The sequence below is a fragment of the Bos javanicus genome, chromosome 3 (genome assembly GCF_032452875.1).
Source record: "Bos javanicus breed banteng chromosome 3, ARS-OSU_banteng_1.0, whole genome shotgun sequence".
In the NCBI taxonomy this organism is placed as follows: Eukaryota; Metazoa; Chordata; class Mammalia; order Artiodactyla; family Bovidae; genus Bos; species Bos javanicus.
The window spans coordinates 78,442,328-78,465,825 of record NC_083870.1 but is presented as its reverse complement, the minus strand read 5'-3'; the positions used below and the strand labels follow the sequence as shown (position 1 = coordinate 78,465,825).

The 23,498-nt window shown below is 38.1% G+C and overlaps 1 protein-coding gene across 6 annotated transcripts in view; it reads right to left on the bottom strand.

Moving 5' to 3' along the window:
- Positions 1–8,521: 8,521 nt before the first annotated feature.
- Positions 8,522–23,498, bottom strand: part of C3H1orf141 (chromosome 3 C1orf141 homolog) — a 49,688-nt gene continuing 34,711 nt past the window's right edge. For all 6 annotated transcript variants that reach the window (XM_061411662.1, XM_061411666.1, XM_061411660.1 and 3 more), the window contains 4 exons: positions 19,308–19,375; positions 16,491–16,630; positions 11,544–11,697; positions 8,522–9,317 (listed from right to left, as the gene is read on the bottom strand). In XM_061411662.1, coding sequence (XP_061267646.1) covers positions 8,730–9,317; positions 11,544–11,697; positions 16,491–16,630; positions 19,308–19,375 — 950 coding nt within the window. In that variant the 3' untranslated portion in view covers positions 8,522–8,729. The remainder of the gene's footprint in view (positions 9,318–11,543; positions 11,698–16,490; positions 16,631–19,307; positions 19,376–23,498) is intronic.

Below are 23,498 nucleotides of genomic sequence, written 5' to 3'. Positions count from 1 at the left end.
AATATATTTGGATTCTGTTTCATTTTGATTGTTTTTTATTGAGTTTTTTTTTTAAAGTTCTCTACATTCATTAAAAAGAAAAAAAAAAAAGTGTTTCTGTGTAGCCCTGCACATAATCATTTTCTATGGACAAGCTCAAAAATTTCTCTGTTTCAGAAAAACAAAGAAACCAGAGTCTATATACATTACATTAATTTTATTAATTGCATTATATAATTACTCTGTATCCATACTTTTTTTGTTTTACCTGTTTAACTCTTAAAGAAGTGAATTTATGTCTTCCACAATAATTTTATTTTTATTACATTCTCCTGAGATTTCTAATAGCTTTTGTTTTCTATAACTAGCTGTTTTGTCGTTTAGTACATATATAGTGCACCAAAGATGCTGTTATATCTTTTACAGATAGTGTGTTTCTATTATTACATAAGGTATAAGGTCCTTCTTTGTCACATTTATCATTTCTAATCTTAAATTTTAATGTGATATTAATAATTCCACTGCAGCTTCTCTTTGTTTCATTAGTCTGGTATCTCTGTCTCCATTCCTTTATTTTAAAGCTTCTTTTTATTGCTTTAACTATATTTCTTATAAACAGAATATATTCATCCCTTTGTATCAAGGGGATTAGTTTCAGGACCTCCTATGGATACCAAAACCTATGGATGCTCAACTTCCTTATATAAAATGGGGTAGTATTTGTGTAAAACCTATGTACATCCTCTCATACACATTAAATCATCTCTAGATTACTTACACAGAGAAGGCAATGGCACCCCACTCCAGTACTCTTGCCTGGAAAATCCCATGGACAGAGGAGCCTGGTGGGCTGCAGTGCATGGGGTCACTAACGGTCGGACACGACTGAGCGACTTCACTTTCACTTTTCACTTTCATGCACTGGAGAAGGCAATGGCAACCCACTCCAGTGTTCTTGCCTGGAGAATCCCAGGGACGGGGGAGCCTGGTGGGCTACCATCTATGGGGTTGCACAGAGTCGGACACGACTGAAGCGACTTAGCAGCAGCAGCAGCAGCAGATTACTTACAATACCTAATACAATGTAAATGCTTTGAAAATATTTGTAAGTAAATATTTGTAAGTATAATGTAAATGCTGTGTAAATAGCTGCTAATGCTAGGCAAATTCAAGTTTTGATTTTTGGAACTTTTCAGAATTTTTTTAAAATAAGACTTTCTACTTGTGGTTGGTTGAATTCACATATGTAGAACCCATGTATACATAGAGCTGATTGTATAATTAAGTGTTATTTTTTTATTTTTTATTTATTTTTTTTTATGAAATATTTTAATCAACTAAAGGTTATCCCATTTATGCATGAAGTCACTATAAGGGCTGCAGGGACATGTGGAGGTCTCTTGAACATGAGAACAAATATTTCTTTTTTTTTTTTTTTTTCAGTATTCATCCCACTTGCATAATATCTAAGACAGAACTATGTCATACCATATTCTTTTTTTTTTTTTCTGAAAAATTTCACAATATAATGTTGATAGTTTACCATGAAGAAATTAAGAAAAGAGAATAGTTTCTAATGTTTATCCATGTATTGACTGTTCGTAGTGCTCTTTACTCCTTCCTGTATTTCCAAGTTTTGTTTTGATATTATCATCATTCATAAAGGACTTTATCATTTTTTATAGCTCATGCATGCTTCCTTAGCTTTCATTTCTCTGAAGGTGTTTTCACCCCCATTTCAAAAGATACTTTCAATGAATATCTATTACAGAATTGACAGCTTTAATTTTTCAGCACTTTATTATTTTTTTTTATTTGATAAATTTAACGCCTTTTATTGCCATACCTCATTTTACTGTGCTTTGCTTTAGTGAACTTTATAGATACATGTTTTTTTTTTTTTCCTTGTTAATTTTCTGTTTAGTTGATCTATCCATAAGTGTGAGTGGGGTATTAAAGTCTCCCACTATTATTGTGTTATTGTTAATTTCTCCTTTCATACTTGTTAGGATTTGTCTTACATACTGCGGTGCTCCCATGTTGGGTGGATATATATTTATAATTGTTATATCTTCTTCTTGGATTGATCCTTTGATCATTATGTAGTGACCTTCTTTGTCTCTTTTCACAGCCTTTGTTTTAAAGTCTAATTTATCTGATACGAGTATTGTGACTCCTGCTTTCTTTTGGTCCCAATTTGCATGGAAAATCTTTTTCCAGCCCTTCACTTTCAGTCTGTATGTGTCCCCTGTTTTGAGGTGGGTCTCTTGTAGACAACATATGTAGGGGTCTTGTTTTTGTATCCATTCAGCCAGTCTTTGTCTTTTGGTTGGGGCATTCAACCCATTTACGTTTAAGGTAATTACTAATAAGTATGATCCCGTTGCCATTTACTTTATTGTTTTGGGTTCGAGTTTATACACCATTTTTGTGTTTCCTGTCTGGAGAATATCCTTTAGTATTTGTTGGAGAGCTGGTTTGGTGGTGCAGAATTCTCTCAGCTTTTGCTTGTCTGAAAAGCTTTTGATTTCTCCTTCATACTTGAATGAGATCCTTGCTGGGTACAATAATCTGGGCTGTAGGTTATTTTCTTTCATCATTTTAAGTATGTCTTGCCATTCCCTCCTGGCTTGAAGAGTTTCTATTGAAAGATCAGCTGTTATCCTTATGGGAATTCCCTTGTGTGTTATTTGTTGTTTTTCCCTTGCTGCTTTTAATATTTGTTCTTTGTGTTTGATCTTTGTTAATTTGATTAATATGTGTCTTGGGGTGTTTCTCCTTGGGTTTATCCTGTTTGGGACTCTCTGGGTTTCTTGGACTTGGGTGATTATTTCCTTCCCCATTTTAGGGAAGTTTTCAACTATTATCTCCTCAAGTATTTTCTCATGGTCTTTCTTTTTGTCTTCTTCTTCTGGAACCCCTATGATTCGAATGTTGTAGTGTTTAATATTGTCCTGGAGGTCTCTGAGATTGTCCTCATTTCTTTTAATTCGTTTTTCTTTTATCCTCTCTGATTCATTTATTTCTACCATTCTATCTTCTAATTCACTAATCCTATCTTCTGCCTCTGTTATTCTACTATTTGTTGCCTCCAGAGTGTTTTTAATTTCATTTATTGCATTATTCATTATATATTGACTCTTTTTTATTTCTTCTAGGTCCTTGTTAAACCTTTCTTGCACCTTCTCAATCCTTGTCTCCAGGCTATTTATCTGTGATTCCATCTTAATTTCAAGATTTTGGATCAATTTCACTATCATTATTTGGAATTCTTTATCAGGTAGATTCCCTATCTCTTCCTCTTTTGTTTGGTTTGGTGGGCATTTATCCTGTTCCTTTATCTGCTGGGTATTCCTCTGTCTCTTCATCTTGTTTAAATTGCTGAGTTTGGGAGTCCTTTCTGTATTCTGGCAGTTTGTGGAGTTCTCTTTATTGTGGCGTTTCCTCGCTGTGTGTGGGTATGTAGAGGTGGCTTGTCAAGGTTTCCTGGTTAGGGAAGCTTGTGTCGGTGTTCTGGTGGGTGGAGCTGTATTTCTTCTCTTTGTTCAGTCGCGCTATGGGGAGGGAGGGAGGGATGCTGCAAACAAATGACACTGGCGTGTGCTCGCAGTGCCTCAGCCACACTGGGTCTGCCCCCGCTCACGGCGCATGTAGCCTCCCTGCCCACACTGCTCAGGCTCTAGGTTGTTCCGCCGGGAACAATCCGAGGCTGGCCCTGGGTTGCATGCACCTCCCAGGTCCAAGCCGCTCAGGTTCAGGCACTCAGGTAGTCCTCAGAGGCGCAGACTCAGTTGGGGCTGCGTTTTGTGCTCTTCCCAGGTCCGAGCAGCTCAGGTGATGAGGTGTTTGGCGAGCGCCAATGCTGCGACTTATTGCCTCCCCGCCACTTGGTTATCTGGGTGTAAAACCGGCGCACCTTCTCAGGCAGATGTTGACCGTCCAGACCCCCAATATGTTTTAGTTAGCAAAGAAGCCAGTTTTATAGATAATGTCTCTCTGGGGCTGCGATTGCCCCCTTCCGGCTCTGGCTGCCTGTCACCGGAGGGGGAAGGTTTGCAGCCGGCTACCTCTGTTTAGTCCTTTGTTCCGTGCGCGGGCTGGCGGTGTCTTAGGTTAGGGCTGGCTTTTCGCATGGTAGATATCCCACAGTCTGGTTTGCTAGCCCAAATTATTTCACTCAGATAGTGCTCAGGGTATTCAGGCCAGATTCTTACTCTCAGCGATGCAGCCCGCGCCGCGCCTCCCTGCCCAGCCCCCGCTTGCTAATGGCGGATGCAGGCGTCTGCGCTGCTTCTCCGCTGGAGGAGTTACCGTAGGGCTCGCAATCTGCGAGTTTTAATTGTTTATTTATTTTTTCTCCCTGTTATGTTGTCCTCTGTGCTTCCAAAGCTCGGCACGGATTCGGCAGTGAGAAGGTTTCCTGGTGTTTGGAAACTTCTCTCTTTTTAAGACTCCCTTCCCGGGACGGAACTCCGTCCCTCCCTCTTTTGTCTCTTTTATTGTTTTTAATATTTTTTCCTACCTCCTTTCGAGGAGTTGGGTTGCTTTTCTGGGTGCCTGATGTCCTCTGCCGGCATTCAGAAGTTGTTTTGTGGAATTTACTCGACGTTTAAATGCTCTTTTGATGAATTTGTGGGGGAGAAAGTGTTTTCCCCGTCCTACTCCTCCGCCATCTTGGCGCCTTCCCCTAAGTGTTATTTTTTTAAACTCAGTCTGAGAGTCTCTGTTTTTTAAAGGGAAAATTCAGGCATTCCCCTGGTGGTACAGTGGATAAGAATCTGTCTGCCAATGCAGGGGACATGGGTTCGATCCCTGTTCTGGGAAGATTCCACGTGCTTCAGAGCAACTAAGCCCATGTGCCACAACTACTGAGCCCACACAGAGCAACTACAGAAATCTGAGTGCCTAGAGTTAGGGCTCCGCAACAAGAGAAGCCAACCGCAGTGAAGCCTTCACACCTCAATGAAGAGTAGCCCCTGTTCGCTGCAACTAGTGTAGCCAAAAATAAAAGAGTAAATTTTTAAAAAATAAAGGGAAAATTCAAGCAATTCAAATGTAGTATGACAGATATTTGATACCAATATTTTATGATTTTATATCATGTTCTTTTTCATTTTTCTTATATTTTATAAATTGCATTTCCCCTTATTTTGGAAGCTTTCTTATATTTTCTACTCAATTAATAGTTACCTATTCTATCAATTCAGATTGTGATTGAGAGTCATACACACAACCAGTATTTTGTGTGTGTGTGTGATATACTTGAATCTTTAGTGCTTTTTATTATTTTTTTAAATCAAATTATCCCTGTCTCCTCCAGAATCTTAATCTGTTCTACTTATTTTATAGCTGATTGCTAAATGAGCTAGACTTGGCAGGATAAGCAAACAGGAAAAAAACTTCTTTTTTTCAAATTTTTTCTCACTGCTAATCCCACAAAATTACTATGTTTGTTTAATACTCTCCATCCCTAGGTTAAACCTCTGTCAGTTCTCAGGCCCTTTTCCCTGTTATGTCCTGCCTGGATGGCCACTATCTGCTTGCTGTGACCCTTTAGATGGGTTGCTATTTTTCTTATATGGCTCTCAGAAGCTTAAGTCTGTTTATGGCAGCATTTAGTGACCACAACTGTGTAAATGGTAGAAGGTAAAGTCCTTCTTATTATGTGCTGGTACTATAAAAGCAAGCAGAATATGGTCCTCTGCTGAGGCATCTCAAGGAAAAATTCTCTGAGTTCCAGATTTTTTCATAGGTTTAGTGTTTTCTTCTTAGTCTCCTGGGGACCAACGAGACCAGGAACACTTACAGAGAACCAGAGACAATCTTTCCCTGGGGTAATCTACAGATTCCAACTGCCAGCCAGTCTCTAGACACAGCACAATTTCCATTATTGCCTTCTAACTCAGAGACTGGTCTCCAGAGCCATATTCAGATCTCAGCATTAGAACAGAAACCTTATCTAAACTTGCACCCCACTTCTTGCAGATCCCAGCATCTGTTTGGCTAAGGAGATAATAGATTAAAGCTGAGAGTAGAAGAGAAAGGTGGTGAGCTTATATCACCATCTTCCCACAACCCACTGCTCCCAGCTGTCTAGCTATTTCAATGGCCAATGCTCGGTGAGATGGAATTTTTAAATTAAGTTAGTGCCCTTCTAAAAAATAAAACTCACATGCTTCGGCAGAAACTTCCAAAAATAACATACAAAATCCTCAGTTCTAATTTAAGTCTACTTTGGGCTAAAGTCTGAAGACTGACTGTAGTTAGGTTTAGCCTCTAATTTAGAAAAGGTTGTAGTAAGAGACCTTTGGGAATATCTTTTAAGAAGTTATTCTTAAATTAAGAGCAGGGGAAAGGATGGGCTTCCCTGGTGGCTCAGATGGTAAAGAATCTGCCTGCAATGCAGGAGACCAGGGTTTGATCCCTGGGTTGGGAAGATCCGCTGGAGAAGGGAATGGCAATTCACTCCAGTATTCTTGCCTGGAAAATTCTAAGGATAGAGGAGCCTGGTGGGCCATGGTCCACGGGGTCACAAAGATTCAGGCACAACTGAGCAACTAGCACACACACTTACATTAAGAATAGGAGAAAGGATGGGAATAAAAGGGGAATTATAAATAAATGCTTACCATACTCAAGAGACTCCACATTGTTTATTTAATCTTTAAAACGAAAGTGAAAGTGAAAGTCATTTTTTGGTATCTGACTGTTTGTGATCCCGTGGACCATACAGTTCATCGAATTCTCCAGGCCAGAATGCTAGAGTGGATAGCCTTTCTCTTCTCCAGGGGATCTTCCCAACCCAGTGATCAAACCCAGGTGGATTCTTTACCAGCCGAGCCACAAGGGAAGCCCAGTCTTTAAAATAATCATACTGTAAATCAAGGTATTGTTGTCCTCATCTTAAGGCAGGAATATAGAAAAGTGAGACTCAGACAGTTGACATTATTTGTCCAAGTTGACTCATAACTGCCCAGATTCAGGGTCTACACCTGTTTCTCTTGTACTGAATATCAGGAAACCCTACCATCATTACTTGTGCTATTACTAGGTATATTTTCTATTTCTTGTCATTTTTACTGTTAGTGGCTAAGAGTCTGTGTTTTCTCTTCTGAGACCACAGGGTAATTAGGGAAACTATTTTGCTTTGCTGTAAGCCGTCGGGATTACTTCAGTGACTATGGTGGTGGGGTGGAGATAGGAGAAGAATGGATAAAGCAAGCAAAGAGATTAAGGTCAATCTCTGTTTTCTGAAAAGAAAGGTGACTTAATGACTTTGAGCTGCAGCTGCTGCTGCTTCTCCTCTCCACCAGTAATCAAAAGAAAGGTAATTAGCCAGAAAAATTTGTGTGTTCCCACTCTATTACTACCTACTCCAGTGTTCTTGCCTGGAGAATCCCAGGGATGGGGGAGCCTGGTGGGCTGTGGGTCTATGGGGTCGCACAGAGTCGGACACGACTGAAGCGACTTAGCAGCAGCAGCAGCAGCAGCTCTATTACTTCTTACATAACTGAACCCACCACCTTATCTTGAATCTTTATTCTCTTGTTCTTCTCTCATTTACAGAGTCTCCAGTTAACATTCTCTTTCCTCCATCTTCATTTTCTCTCCTTGTCATCCTATTTGAGAACCAAAATCTGCTTCTACTCATGAAGAGATGCCCAAGAGTAGCATTGATGCCACACAATACAGTGGAAACAGAGGCAGTACAGTGGAAACCCGAACAAGTTCACTTCCTCATTCTTGAAAGTTTCCACTGCTTCTGCTGCTGCTGCTCAGTCGCTTCAGTTGTGTCCAACTCTATGCGACCCCATAGACGGCAGCCCACCAGGCTCCTCTGTCCCTGGGATTCTCCAGGCAAGAGTACTGGAGTGGGGTGCCGTTGCCTTCTCCGGAAAGTTTCTGAAAGACCTCCAAAACCTTCCTTTAACTGAAATGCTTCTAATTAACCCACTTCTCCTCCAGTGCTAACAGTTAGGACTTTAAAAAAGAAAAGTCCTTAAACAAGTAGATTACCAATGAACTCCTGAAATGCGACTTGTTTCTGAGAAGTTAATGAATAAATAGAATAGCAACTGATTTAAAATTTTCAATCTTTCATAGGATTTACTACCAAAATTATTTAGTTACTAAGGATCAGTTGTGCTTTTAAATTGTTTAACAATTCAGAAAAAAGTCAAAGTCACACTTGATAAAGGCATTATATATAGTAAAGAAGTTTCAACATTTACTAACAAAAAGATATTTGAAATTTTGAAAAGCCTTTTAATTTCATGAATTGCTAATATAATATTGTAATAGTTTCCATCAATTATCTAAAATGCTTTTATACAATTAATTCCACATCTATCAAGTTAATGGTATATTGTTTTATTTGATATCCAGTTATGGAACAAAGTTTTTGATGTTATTTGGCTTCCAATAGCAAATATCCAGAGTCAGTCTATACCATTCTTGGTCTTGAATCATACTTAACTGTAGGAATGCCAATGACTGAGTAATCTAATTGAGATAAGAGAAATTTCAGAACTAGTTCCTCTTGGTGATCATTATTTCCTAATTTTATCCTCTTATTTACTAAAAATATTATATCACTGTTGGTTTGTAATTTCAACTTCTATGCTTTGTTCTCTTCTACCATCCACTAGAATATTACCATTTAGACAAGAATTTCTTCTGTGATCTTCTAACTTTGTTATTTGCTTCTTGTTACCCCCAAAATGCTGAATAAACAATATTTTATGAGGTGCTTATTTTTTACTTGACAAGTTTAACAAATCATCTAATGGTGTTACATTATTTATTTTATGGACTTTGAGTATATTTCTTGAAGGCTTTGAGTAATATTTGAAAGGTGAGGCACTGAATTCGCTCACTGGTTTTACTGTAGAAAACATTTTTTCAAATTTTCCAGTTTTAGCACTCATTTCTTGAATAACTGTTTTATCAAGGAAACCCACAAATTTTTTTGTTAAGCTAGAAAATGTCTGTGAAAAATTATAGAGTTTATCCCAAGATATGTTTTCGAATGTCTGCTTCCTAGTTTTCTTCCTTAGTTTATCATCTACAACCCTATCACTGACTTTAAAAGATATTGCTGGTATGTCTTTCTTCTGTGTTGTAGGCAGAGTTCTTTGGGTTTTGGAAGGAGTAATAGATTGATCTCTAGCTACAGATTTAAGCATTTCACAATTTCTTTGTAAAACAACATTTGATCTTTCATATGGGCTGCCATTTCCATTTTTCTTAAAATGGGGAGGAAGCCTATTTTTTGTCAAAAGTAACATTTGTACATATCCAGCCTCATGGAACATTATGGGATTTGTATCATTTTTCCCCTGTGGATTAAGGAAAAGAGTCTTTGTTATCTGTCTATTGAGGCAAGAAGGCTAAGTAGTTTAAAACATAAAATAAAATGGCAAAATATTCTAAAAGTAACTACATAGAAGTTTTTACTATAAGCAATAATAGTATTTAAACCTAACAAAAAGATGTCCTTGTGTGTTATACACTTCCTTCTCTTAGTACTCTGTTGCAATGTTAGGGGTAAAATCTGAACTTCTGGCCTCCTAAAATTCTTCCTGAAATAGCATGAGATGTAAAGAAATGTTTGGTGCTGTCACTGGGTAATATGACATTTGGTAGCATGGAACATTGTCCTGGCATTTCTTAGGTTTCCATGCCCAGAAATAAGCAGCATACCAAACAATAGATTGAGTCAAAGATCAAAAGAAACTGATTACATAACTGATTATAAGCCAAAATTACAAAGTCTGAATATCCTAATAAATTCAGAAAGTGTAAAATTTTCTTTAAAAGACTTACATTCGTTATTGTATCCCAACATATAGCACAATTTAGCACAATAAAAAGTGCTCAATATATTATATCTGTGAAATAAAAGAGCCAAAGTAGTAGATTGACTTAAAAATAGACTATTTTTATCACACAGTAGTAGCAAAATCTGTATGTATGATCTACTCACTGAACTCTCTTACACATTTCCATTATAATATAAAAAAAATTAAATCCACAGATTACTCATCAAATATAAATATTACCAGTATTTAGTTTGTAAACTTTAAGTCAATGATTGCTACTTTTCTTTTAGAAATATAATTAACAAAGTAAGAAATTAATGATCATCTAATTGTATATTAATGACCTAAGTGTGAAAGGCATATTAATACTTATGATTACTGAAAAAAATGACAAAAGATCTAGTTTTTTAATCCACCGGTGATGCCAATGTTACCTATTTAGCCACAGTAGTAGAGGTTTGTCAAATTTTTGGTCTGTCCAGTACCTTAGGGAATGTACCCTTGCATACATGTTCAGTCCCTGAGTCTGTCTGACTCTTTGTGACCCCAAGGACTGCAATCTGCCAGGTTCCTCTGTCCATGGGATGTCCGGGGGAAGAATATTGGAGTGGGTTGCCATTTCCTTCTCCAGGGGATCTTCCTGACCCAGGGATCGAACTCTCATCTCCTGTATTGCAGGCAGATTCTTTACCACTGAGCCACCAGGGAAGCCCAACGTACCCTTGCTGCTGCTGCTAAGTCGCTTCAGTTGTGTCCAACTCTGTGCGACCCCAGAGACGGAAGCCCACCAGACTCCCCTGTCCCTGGGATTCTCCAGGCAAGAATACTGGAGTGGGTTGCCATTTCCTTCTCCAATGCATGAAAGTGAAAAGTGAAAGGGAAGTCTCTCAGTCGTGTCCGACTCTTAGCGACCCCATGGACTACAGCCCACCAGGCTCCTCCATCCATGGGATTTTCCAGGCAAGAGTACTGGAGTGGGGTGCCATTGCCTTCTCTGAATGTACCCTTAGGTAGAGGCAAAAACTCGCTTTATCAGCTTCCCTTAAGATTAGGGCATAGGCATGTGGCCTAGGGCTCTGCCACTTGGATACACTTAAGACAGTCTTCAGTTCAGAAAAAGCAAGCACTGTGAAAAGCAGACATTGCGAAAACTGTTCTGGTGAGGCTGGTGATAGATATAGCTAGCTGAAAGGCAGCAGTGGGCAAAGTTCTTAGAAGCAGTGTCTACTGCCCAGCATCAGAATTGTAAACTTCTTTTGTCTGTGACAAGAGCATGGGCCCCAGTAGAGCAAGCTGTGGCTGTAATAGGGTGAGTCCTGATTGGATAGCTTTCCAGCCATATTGTCTGTCCAGCATTCCTAGAGACTCTGAGCTACCAAATCACCTTTAATAAAAGCTTCTTCTGGTTGAAATAGAATAGATTGATAGAGAAGTGAAACATAATCAACTCATTAAAAAAAAAACACCATCTTTGTTTTATATTTCTTTTATAATCAAGAAAATTTGATAAATCCTTCATAAAAGGAAAACACAAATTTTTCAGCTGGTGCCAAGGAATCCTCTGGTTGGGAATGGAGGTTCTAAAAAGAATATTAAGAATCCATGTTGTTGTCACTTCAGAATATGAAGCCAAAAGGTAAGAAGAATTTATCAAAGATTCTGGTCACTAGGATACGATATGCCTACAAGTAGTAATAATACATAAGTTTACTGAACAGTAGTATAAATAGATGTTTTTATTACCGTGTGAGAAGTTACTGTCTTTACCAGACCAATGTCGATTATCTTGGCATCTGGCTTTATCAGTTCATCCTCAAAGCACAATGGGAGCAGGCTTTTCTGTCTTACTGAATACTCATTTAGTCGATCATTTCTGATGGATTCATTTTCTTTTGTACTAAAATAATTGAAATCAGAAGATTTTATTCTGTAAATGAGTAGAAGTTCAGCATAAATGTTTATAGGACTGGTTTCAGCGTATCCCTTCTTGTCTATCTAATCCATTCCTCAAAATAACTGCTGCTAATATCTCCCTCAGATCCCCTGCCATACTTTCAACCTGATAAGACCATCATTTGCTGCTTGGTTTGTGTTAGAAAAAAGCAAAAGCAGGGGTGGAAGCAAGGCAGTAATACGTGTGTCTCTTTGGTTTTTGAGTGGGGAGGAAGTACATTATGTAGGTTGAGGAGACCAGCAAAGGAAGACAGGTATATGTGCCACATCTTGTTGAGATTCTGGGACAATAGTTCTTTTCCGGGAGCTTCCTGCCAACACAGGGTCACCTTAGCTTTATTATCAGGATGAAATGATGTGATCAGGCAGAATAGCTTTCATTCCAGATCTCCATGGGTCGACAAGTGACATGAACTCTCGGATTAGGCTTGCCAACAAGCTTACTATCACAGGGGTAAGCCGCAGCAAAGGCTTCCCTTGGGTGAGGTATAAACAGACAGTCTAAGAACAGATGAAGACACAACAGGAACTCACTGAGTTCTACTGTTCTAATGATACCTGAGAGTGGACCCTATCCAAGTTCAGAGAGAATAGGCTGTAAGTTCATGAACCACAAGTGTCAGTAGCCACAGAACATCTAGAAATGAGGCCAGCAGTCCAAAGGCACTGACCAAGATCGTTGGCCAAATACCTTTTTCTCAATGTCACAAAGTCCAGTGAGTCCCTCGCTCAGATACCATCATAGAAAGAAACAGAAGAGCTGTTTTAAACCTAAAGTGGCTGTGAATTTTTGCTCCAATAACATAATCTTCTGAGTGACCAAACAATTCAAGTGATTCCCTAGGTTTTTTGTTTTTTTTTTCCCAGTTTGAGCTGAAATTTTAAAAGATTTTCATAAAAGGTACATATGTATTATGGTATTTACACAATATTTTGTGTAAAATATTTTACATTGAAAAATAACATTCAAAGTACTTGGTTTCATGCTTGATCTGTAGCAGCTGTTTAGTAAAAACAAATAAACAAAATAGAACTGGAAAAGACTGAGATAAAGAATCTAATGTTTGGCTAAGACAGATCAAACATAAAACAGGTCTGGAGATTTTTGTTGCAGAAAGGCATTCCCGAATTTGCAAATCTCTCTAATACGTAAACTCATCATTAGTCAGTGAAAGTGAAAGCTGCTCAGTCGTGTCCAACTCTTTGCGACCCCATGGACTATACAGTCCATGGAATTCTCCAGGCCAGAATACTGGAGTGGGTAGCTGTTCCTTTCCTCAGGGGATCTTCCCAATGCAGGGATTGAACCCAGGTATCCCGCATTGCAGGCTGATTCTTTACCAGTTGAGCCACCAGGGAAGCCCAGTAGGAAGCCTCAGATGGTTAAATACTTGGCACAGAGAGAGGTCATTTAGCATATGCAAATGGTCAGTTAGGTCTTGCCACTTGGCATGAATAAAGTGTCCAAGATTGAATTCTTCCAAATATGACTGCTGGCCACTCCAGCATTTCTCTACTTTCTTAAATATGTTCCCAGACACACATGTTGTAAGCAGTAAATTCAGCTTTTTCTCTTGCTCTCAAGTAGTTTGTATTCTATGTAATGTTTCCCTTTTTTCCACATAGTGACATTTTAGTTAATATTCTTTGTTCAGTACACCAGGATAAACACTTGAGGACACTCATAGCCTGGCTACCATAGAGCCGCCTGAGCAATCTTTAAGTGCCTTAAAGATTTCAGCACACCTATAACTCTCTGAGCACAACAAATTGCCACAGTATATTAAAGTCAGTTCATTCAGTCTGTTCTGTTTTCTTCTTTACACCAATTATCTCCATGTTGGATATCTTTTCTCTTCTGTTAATATACTATCTTGTCTAATCCAATCATATTTTTATCCTTTCATATTGCATTGCGTGCGATTTTCCTAAACTTGCTCTTTAGATCCTCAGTTTGGCTTACTCCATGTTTATTCTACTCCACTACTTTTAATATATCTGTCAGTTCTGCATCATCACTACTTATTTCCTTAAAAATATTGTTAACTCTGATAGCACCATTTCATCCTCAGCAATTATCTTTTGTATTTTCAAATCTTATTTCATAGGATCTTTATTTTCTTTGATTTCTTGAGCACATGAAGCAATTATTGTCTAACTTTTCTATTTCATGGGTTACACATTTTGTCAAAATGTAGCCATTAGCCATATTTTAAATTATTTCCTTTGTTTGTTGATAGGGGCCATGTTTTGTTTTTATTTTTTTCATCTACTTACCTTTGAATCAGGACACTTTAATCTGGCCTTGATATTATCCCCCAAATAATAGGGGTATATTTTCTTGGGATGTTCTCTCTGTTTACCTGAATATTATTAAATTCTCTCCTTAAAAATTAACAGGTAAATCCAGATATTTTTACTTTATATTATCAGTTTGGGCATTCAGCTATCTGAGTAAACTGCTGAAGGACGTGGAGCCCTGAAAAATCATGAGGAAATTTTCCTGTGCACTGAATGTTTTGTGAAACCTCTTCAATGACTCTAATTTGGTAGTAGTGGTGGGTTCTCTGTCCATTTACAGGTGAGTTGCCACTGAGTTCCAGTTTTTTACCTCTCTCTTGGGGTAAGCAACTCAGTCTGGTGAGGAATTCAATCAAAGAATGACTGCATGGCTCTTGGACTGTTGGATGGGGGCATTTTTTTTTTTTTTTTTAAACAGTATCTAGGTGGCTATTACTCACACTTGCAAAGATGATTCCTAAAAAATTGTATCTGGTCTCTTCTGTTACCAATTCTCCTTTCAAGACCTTGTTCCTCCAAGTTAGGAGGTTTTCTCCCTAACTGAGAATATCCAAAGCAATCTTAAAAATACTGCTAACACAGACTTGGAGTGCTGTGATTTACAGTGAGGAAAGGGATCCCAAAGGGGAAGATTTCCCATATTCATATGATTCATCATTGTTTATAAACCTTTTTCTTTGAATGTGTGAGTGTGTTTGTGGTGGGAGTCAGGGCTGGGTAGGGGAATGGTGCTTAACAGAAGTATTTTCAGAATATTTACTACTGGCTCCTTCAATATTCCCCCCCCTCCTTTTTTATAGAACAGGAATTGTGCATTGACTTCTGTAGTCTTTTCAGACTTTCATATGTAATACATAGCAGATTTTCTTTGAGTTTGAGATAAACTGTTCTAGTTTCAAGTAAATGAATTTTTCTTCTCTATTTTTCTTCTTTTTGTTACTTACTTTAGCCAGGATAAACCTGTATGTAGGTTGTCAACTTTCCCAGAAGTCTTAATTTGGAACTTTGATAAAAGAATACAACACTTCTTCTGTAGAGAGACTCAAGAAATTTTATAAAGAGAAATTTGCTTTCCTGAAAGAGTAGAACAGTCTGCCACTGCTGTTAAGGAATACTTCAGACAGAATGTGATATCTCAGTAGAATCTTAAAGGATAACTGGTAAACAGAGGGTTGCCTACTTAAGACTCCCCCCACCCACTTTTTTTTTTTTTTTGCTAACAGAACTCTGATCCTATTCATTTTTCTCCAAGGGAGGTTGGGCTCCTTCCTAAATCAAGCGAATGAATCTTGAATACTCTAAGGCTGTGCTTTTCAAAATGTGACCTACAACCCATCACTTCAGATACTAAATCAATTTAGCATCTCCTGACCAACATCTTAAAAAGTAGAAGAGAGTGTGTCACATAGATCCTTAGTAGTAACTATTCAAGGCATTAAAATACTGCAATCAATTTCAACTAGTAGAAAGACAAATACTTAGGGATCTATGAATCTGAATCTTCTGCTCCATAGATAAAGACATCAATCTTTGTAATATAAAAAGTATTAATATTTCATACTGTGGATCATATTAAAAGCAGATAATCATTTATTTATTAGTTTTTAATTTTTATTTTTAAAACCTTTTTATTTTGTATTAGGGGTATAGCTAATTAACTATATTGTGATGGTTTCAGGTGAGCAGTGAAGGGGCTCAGCCACACATATACATGTATCCATTCTCCCCCAAATCCCCTGATTTATTGGGTTTTAGGTATGGGTGCATGAAGCTTTTCTAGCCAAGGAGACACCAGAGGAGGTCTTCTAGATGGCGTTGGAGAGCATTTTCCTCATTCTTACAAAAGAGTCAAAGAGCTTATCTCTTTTTCATTGGGTGTTGTTTCCAGTTTTGTTGAATAGCAGTCACCATCTTATATGGCAAGGCTGTAGGACATTTTATAAGATAAAGACACCTTATCTAGCAAGGCTAGAAGGACAAACTACTTGGTGAGACAACTGAGGAGGATTGAGAAGCTGCATATGCGATGACATCACTAAATACCTGAGTTAACCTGGAGCTGCCTTCCTGATGGACTTCTTGCTATCTGAGACGATTCAAGATAAATAGGAATCTATCAGGTGGAGAAGTATGTTCTAAGCATAGAGAATAGAATGGGTCAAATCACATAGCTGTTGGAACAGACTATTTATTCATTGTGATTAGAATCAGTAAAGGACAGAATACACGGCTGGAAAGATATTATATGCCATACTCAGGAATCTAGACTTTACCATTTTTGGAATAGAGAGTCTTCAGATGTTATTAAGCAGCAAAATAATGTGTCATATGATTAGACACTGCTATTTCTTGGTTAAAAGTTTCTTAAGGTTTATATCTTAAACTTAGATGCATTTAAGTTTCAGTTATTTCAGTATAAACACACAATATCTATACCTGTAAATAGAGTCTTCTTCTTTCTTGTATGCATTAGACTGATTGCTGGGTACAGAAGAAAAGACTGTAGAACACAATGTTCTTCTACATTGGTGTCTATGCTGTGAATATAATTCCTGGAAGGGCTTAGCATATTCTGTCTACACATGAAGAAAAGGAGAAACTATTTTAGAAATTATTTTTCCATGTCTATATTGATAAATACTTTTTACTTGATTATTCACATTTGGTATATCTAACTATGATAACAAATAGCTGTATGCACTAAGTTGCTTCAGTCTGTCCAACTCTTTGTAACCCCATGGACTGTAGCCAGCCATGCTCCTCTGTCTATGGAGTTTTTCAGGCAAGAACACTGGAGTGGGTTGCCATTTCCTACTCCAGGGGATCTTCCCGACCCAGAGATCGAACTTGTGTCTCCTAAGTCTTCTGCATTAGCAGGCGGATTCTTTACCACTGAGCCACCTGGGATATATACACATATTTGAATAGTGCTGGGCACTCTCAAGTACTATATAGATTTTTACTATTATTATTATTTGCCACAAGAAAAAAGAAAGGCAACTAGGAATTCCAGAAAAAGTACACAAGACAGTCAAGGTCTAACCATGAAGGAAACTAATGGCATTATTTTTTAGTAACTGATGGAGAATAATGTACTCAATGAGAAGAAACACAATTCTAGCACATTACTTTATTCTACAATAAACAGTTTAAAAAATATAATAATAAGTTCTGATTATAGTATTTTTAGTTTTAGAATTAACCTACAGGCAAAATATAAAGGCTTAATCAGAGTTGAAAAATGAATATAATCATTAACCTCAAAATATAAGAATAAATATACACTTGACCTAGGGAAGATGGTGTGGAGGAAAGGCTAAACGTGCTAAGATCTTTCATGTGATGTGCAAGAGAAATCAGGAGTTATTGGTTACAGTTAATAGGAAAGAAGAACATATTTAGATATACTATTTCAAGGTACAAAAGTTAAAATAGAAGAAGCAGAAAAGCAACTATCATAGATCCAGAAGAGGAAAGAGGGAGAGAGGTGAGATGTAGAGCAGTATAAACAAGCTAATTCAAATTTTTGTCTTTGATTATGTAGGAAACACTGCTTAAAGTGAAGTTGCTCAGTCGTGTCTGACTCTTTGTGACCCCATGGACTGTAGCCTACCAGGCTTCTCCATCCATGGGATTTTCTAGGCAAGGGTACTGGAGTGGATTGCCATTTCCTTCTCCAGGGGATCTTTCCGACACAGGAATCGAACCCAGGTCTCCTGCATTGCAGGCAGATGCTTTACCCTCTGAGCCACCAGGGAAGCCCCAATACTGCTTAAAATTGATAAATAAAAAAAATAGCAGTAGAAGCTCATTCTTTAGAATCATAGTTAATCATAAAAGGAATTGAAACCGCCAAAGATTAAACTTGATTGCTTCTGCAAAGAGGAAATTAGAACAGGAAGAATGGGTGGAAGGACTTAGTGCTCTTATTAGCCACATGTCAATAGGATAAAACTAATAATCCAGACACTGTATTTTATCAATATTTTTTAAAATTATAAAAAGCAGTAACTATCCAACAAAATGATAATTTGTTATTAATTATGGTGCAAAGTATGTATTTCTTCATGTTTCATTCTCCATATTTGCAATAAACTGTGTTAATAATAATTAACACCTAAGAGACTCTTTTTGAATTTCCTTTGATGATTCTCTGTATTAATTTCTTTTTCTAATAAAACCTGAATGATTTCCAGTCATGTTCAATGGTCAATGCTGGTTGGGCACTTTACAGGATGCCTGTGTACCTCTGCTCAAGCAGTCAGCGAGAGTCAGTAGTGTTGTTACTACAGACATAGAGAACACACTTGGGGCTGCCTAGAGGGAGAGGTGTTGGGGAGGGATGAATTGGGAGTTTGGGCTTAGCAGATGCAAACTATTATATGTAGAATAGGGCTTCCTAGGTGGTTCAGGGGGTAAAGAATCTGTCTGCGATACAGGAGAGGTGGGTTCCATCCCTGGATCAGGAAGATCCCCTTGAAGAGGGAATGGCAACCCACTCCAGTATTCTTGCCTGGAGAATCCCGTGGACAGAGGAGCCTGACAGGCTACAGTGCATAGGGTCACAAAGTGTCAGCCACAACTGAAGCAAATAAGCATGCAAGCACCACATATGTAGAATGGATGAACACCAAGGTCCTACTGTGTGGCAAGAGAACCATATTCAATATCTGTGGTAAACCATAATGCAAAAGAATATGAAAAAGAATGTATATGTATGTATAACTGAATCACTTGGTTATACAGCACCAATTAACACAACATTGAAAACAAGCTATACTTCAGTAAAACAAATTAAAAAAAAAATTTCCCAATAGAATTGTTTCTAAACCTAATATAATCATCATTATTGTAATTCTACGAGCTAAATAACTATAACAAAAATGGTCTTGGCTACATATCAAAAGATTAACAAATGGATGCATATTTTCATATTCTAAATTAAAATAAAATAGTTAAGTTATGTATGTAGTTTTCTATGAGGCCTGTCTTAACAGACTTTATGAGAAATGCTAGTGCTTCACACATTCAATAAATGATTTTTACTGTATTGCCTGTAAAACAAATATATTATTTTCTTTATTATTTCCATATTTAAAGTTTTACATAATATAAGAGGTGAAATCATTTAAAATTTTGTCCTTCTGAATCTTAAAATTCATTTGAATTTCAGATTTGTAGAAAAATGCATAAAACTATTAGAGATAATCTGTATTTCTATTAAATAACTGTAAGTATACAAATTAAACCTACCTCAGGTATATCCTTAAGATAATGAAAAGATCTAATAGATCTTGATTTTAGATGTTCTTCTACTGGCTCTAAAGAAACAAATCCAAACATAAATGATATTTCTATATTATTAGATTACTTCTAATTTAACTCAACAAACCATTTTCTCTACTTGTAAATATTTTTGGAAATGCAGCTTGTTAGAACTAAATATATTCTAGAATAATTTGCTTTTAAAACAAATTTCTATTAACAGAATATAACTTTCAGTTACTTACTGTTACATAATAATAAAGCTCTATTTTCATAGAAAAAAACTGATTTCTAAATAAACAGAATCATACTTGATAGTCAAATCAATCTCTTCATTAATTTCTCTGAAAAGAGAATTATTGCCTTCAACATGAATCCCCCAACTCCAATTAGGAATTTTCCTAATTTGGATTATCATTTAACAGATTTTTTTAAAAGTAGGTATAATGTAGGGTCAAGCATACAGACTTTGGAGGAAGATAGCCTGGGACTTCTTGGGTTTCCTGGTGGCTTAGTGGTAAAGAATCCGCCTGCAGTGCAGGAGACACAGAATCAATCCCTGAGTCAGGAAGATATTCTGGAGGAGAGCATGGCAACACACTACAGTATTCTTGCCTGGAGAATCCCATGGACAGAGGAGCCTGGTCAGCTGTGGCCCATGGGATTGCAAGGAGTTGGACATGATGAAGAGATCAAGCAGCAGAGAGTCCCAGACCTGAAGCTTGCTTCTGTCAGCAGCAACAGCAGCAGAGCCTGGGACCAGAAACTACTTTCCTGTTTGTGAGTTAATTAGTTTCAGAAAAATCATTTCCCTCTCTGAGTCTTAGTTTCCCCTTCTGTTAAGTGGAAGCAATAGTACTTATGTAACAGGGATGCTGTAAGGATTAAATAAGATAACAGATGTAACAAACTTACATCTGCTATTCCTTCGATCAACAATTATTTGTAGATCACCTCAATGTGCCAGAAACTGGTGTTGGACTCTGAAATTGTGATTTCTGCCTAATGATGCACACATTTTAGTGGATAATGCCGAAAAGAATTAAATAAAGAAAAGAGTGAACAATTGAGATGCATGCTGTGACATAGATTTTGGTGAGAAATAGCATTAGGGGGAGGTATAATTTATCAATAGATAGAGTAGTTGCCATGGATTGAATGTTTGCGTTCCTCCCAAAATTCATATGTTGAAGTTATAGTTCTCAATGTGTTAGTTTGGGGAAGTGGGCCTTTGAGAGGTAATTAAGGTTTAGATGAGGAGATAAGTTAAATAAGCAGGGTGACAATATACAGCCTTGATGTACTCCTTTTCCTATTAGGAACCAGTCTATTGTTCCATGTCCAGTTCTAACTGTTGCTTCCTGACCTGCATATAGGTTTCTCAAGAGGCAGGTCAGGTGGTCTGGTATTCCCATCTCTTTTAGAATTTTCCACAGTTTATTGTGATCCACACAGTCAAAGGCTTTGGCATAGTCAATAAAGCAGAAATAGATGTTCTTCTGGAACTCTCTTGCTTTTTTGATGATCCAGCAGATGTTGGCAATTTGATCTCTGGCTTCTCTGCTTTTTCTAAAACCAGCTTGAACATCTGGAAGTTCACGGTTCACGAATTGCTGAAGCCTGGCTTGGAGAATTTTGAGCATTACTTTACTAGCGTGTGAGATGAGTGCAATTGTGCGGTAGTTTGAGCATTCTTTGGCATTGCCTTTCTTTGGGATTGGAATGAAAACTGACTTTTTCCAGTCCTGTGGCCACTGCTGAGTTTTCCAAATTTGTTGGCATATTAAGTGCAGCACTTTCACAGCATCATCTTTCAGGATTTGAAATAGCTCCACTGGAATTCCATCACCTCCACTAGCTTTGTTCATAGTGATGCTTTCTAAGGCCCACTTGACTTCACATTCCAGGATGTCTGGCTCTAGGTGAGTGATCACACCATTGTGATTATCTGGGTCGTGAAGATCTTTTTTGTACAGTTCTTCTGTGTATTCTTGCCACCTTTTCTTAATATCTTCTGCTTCTGTTAGGTCCCTACCATTTCTGTCCTTTATTGAGCCCATCTTTGCATGAAATGTTCCCTTTGTATCTCTAGTTTTCTTGAAGAGATCTCTAGTCTTTCCCATTCTTTTGTTTTCCTCTATTTCTTTGCATTGATCACTGGAGAAGGCTTTCTTATCTCTCCTTGCTATTCTTTGGAACCCTGCATTCAAATGAGTACATCTTTCCTTTCTCCTTTGCTTTTTGCTTCCTGTCTTTTCACAGCTATTTGTAAGGCCTCCCCAGACAGCCATTTTGCTTTTTTGCATTTCTTTTCCATGGGGATGGACTTGATTCCTGTCTCCTGTACAATGTCGTGAACCTCTGTCCATAGTTCATCAGGTACTCTGTCCATCAGGTCTAGTCCCTTAAATCTATGTGTCACTTCCACTGTATAATCATAAGGGATTTGATTTAGGTCATACCTGAAAGTCTAATGGTTTTCCCTGCTTTCTTCAATGTCAGTCTGAACTTGGCAATAAGGAGTTCATGATCTGAGCCACAGTCAGCTCCCGGTCTTGTTTTTGCTAACTGTATAGAACTTCTCCATTTTGGCTGCAAAGAATATAATCAATCTGATTTCGGTGTTGACCATCTGGTGATGTCCATCTGTAGAGTCTTCTCTTGTGTTGTTGGAAGAGGGTGTTTGCTATGACCAGTGCATTCTCTTGGCAAAATTCTATTAGCCTTTGCCCTGCTTCATTCTGTATTCCAAGGCCAAATTTGCCCATTACTCCAGGTGTTTCTTGACTTCCTACTTTTGCATTCCAGTCCCCTATAATGAAAAGGACATCTTTGGGGGGTATTAGTTCTAGAAGGTCTTGTAGGTCTTCATATAACTGTTCAGCTTCTTCAGCTTTAGTGGTTGGGGCATAGGCTTGGATCACCGTGATATTGAATGAATGGTTTGCCTTGGAAACAAACAGAGATCATTCTGTCGTTTTTGAGATTGCATCCAAGTACTGCATTTCGGACTCTTTTGTTGACCATGATGGCTACTCCATTTCTTCTGAGGGATTCCTGCCCGCAGTAGTAGATGTAATGGTCATCTGAGTTAAATTCACCCATTCCAGTCCATTTGAGTTCACTGATTCCTAGAATGTCGACGTTCACTCTTGCCATCTCCTGTTGACCACTTCCAATTTGCCTGATTCATGGACCTAACATTTCAGGTTCCTATGCAATATTGTTCTTTACAGCATTGGACCTTGCTTCTATCACCAGTCACATCCACAACTGGGTATTCTTTTTGCTTTTGCTCCATCTCTTCATTCTTTCTGGAGTTATTTCTCCACTGATCTCCTGTAGCATATTGGGCACCTACCGACCTGGGGAGTTCCTCTTTCAGGATCCTATCATTTTGCCTTTTCATACTGTTCATGGGGTTCTCAAGGCAAGAATACTGAAGTGGTTTGCCATTCCCTTCTCCAGTGGACCACATTCTGTCAGACCTCTCCACCATGATTTGGCCGTCTTGGGTGGCCCCACATGGCATGGCTTATTTAACTTATATGCAGAGTACATCATGAGAAATGCTGGGCTGGAGGAAGCACAAGCTGGAATCAAGATTGCAGGGAGAAATATCAATAACCTCAGACATGCAGATGACCCCACCCTTATGGCAGAAAGTGAAGAGGAACTAAAAAGCCTCTTGATGAAAATGAAAGAGGAGAGTGAAAAAGTTCTCTCCAAAATCACTGCAGATGGTGATTGCAGCCATGAAATTAAAAGACGCTTACTCCTTGGAAGGAAAGTTATGACCAACCTAGATAGCATATTCAAAAGCAGAGACATTACTTTGCCAACAAATGTCCATCTAGTCAAGGCTATGGTTTTTCCAATGGTCATAAATGGATATGAGAGTTGGACTGTGAAGAAAGCTGAGCATCGAAGAATTGACGCTTTTAAACTGTGGTGTTGGAGAAGACTCTTGAGAGTCCCTTGGACTGCAAGGAGATCCAACCAGTTCATCCTAAAGGAGATCAGTCCTGCGTGTTCATTGGAAGGACTGATGCTGAGGTTGAAACTCCAGTACTTTGGCCACCTCATGCGAAGAGCTGACTCATTGGAAAAGGCCCTGAGGCTGGGAGAGATTGAGGGCAGGAGGAGAAGGGGACAACAGAGGATGAGATGGCTGGATGG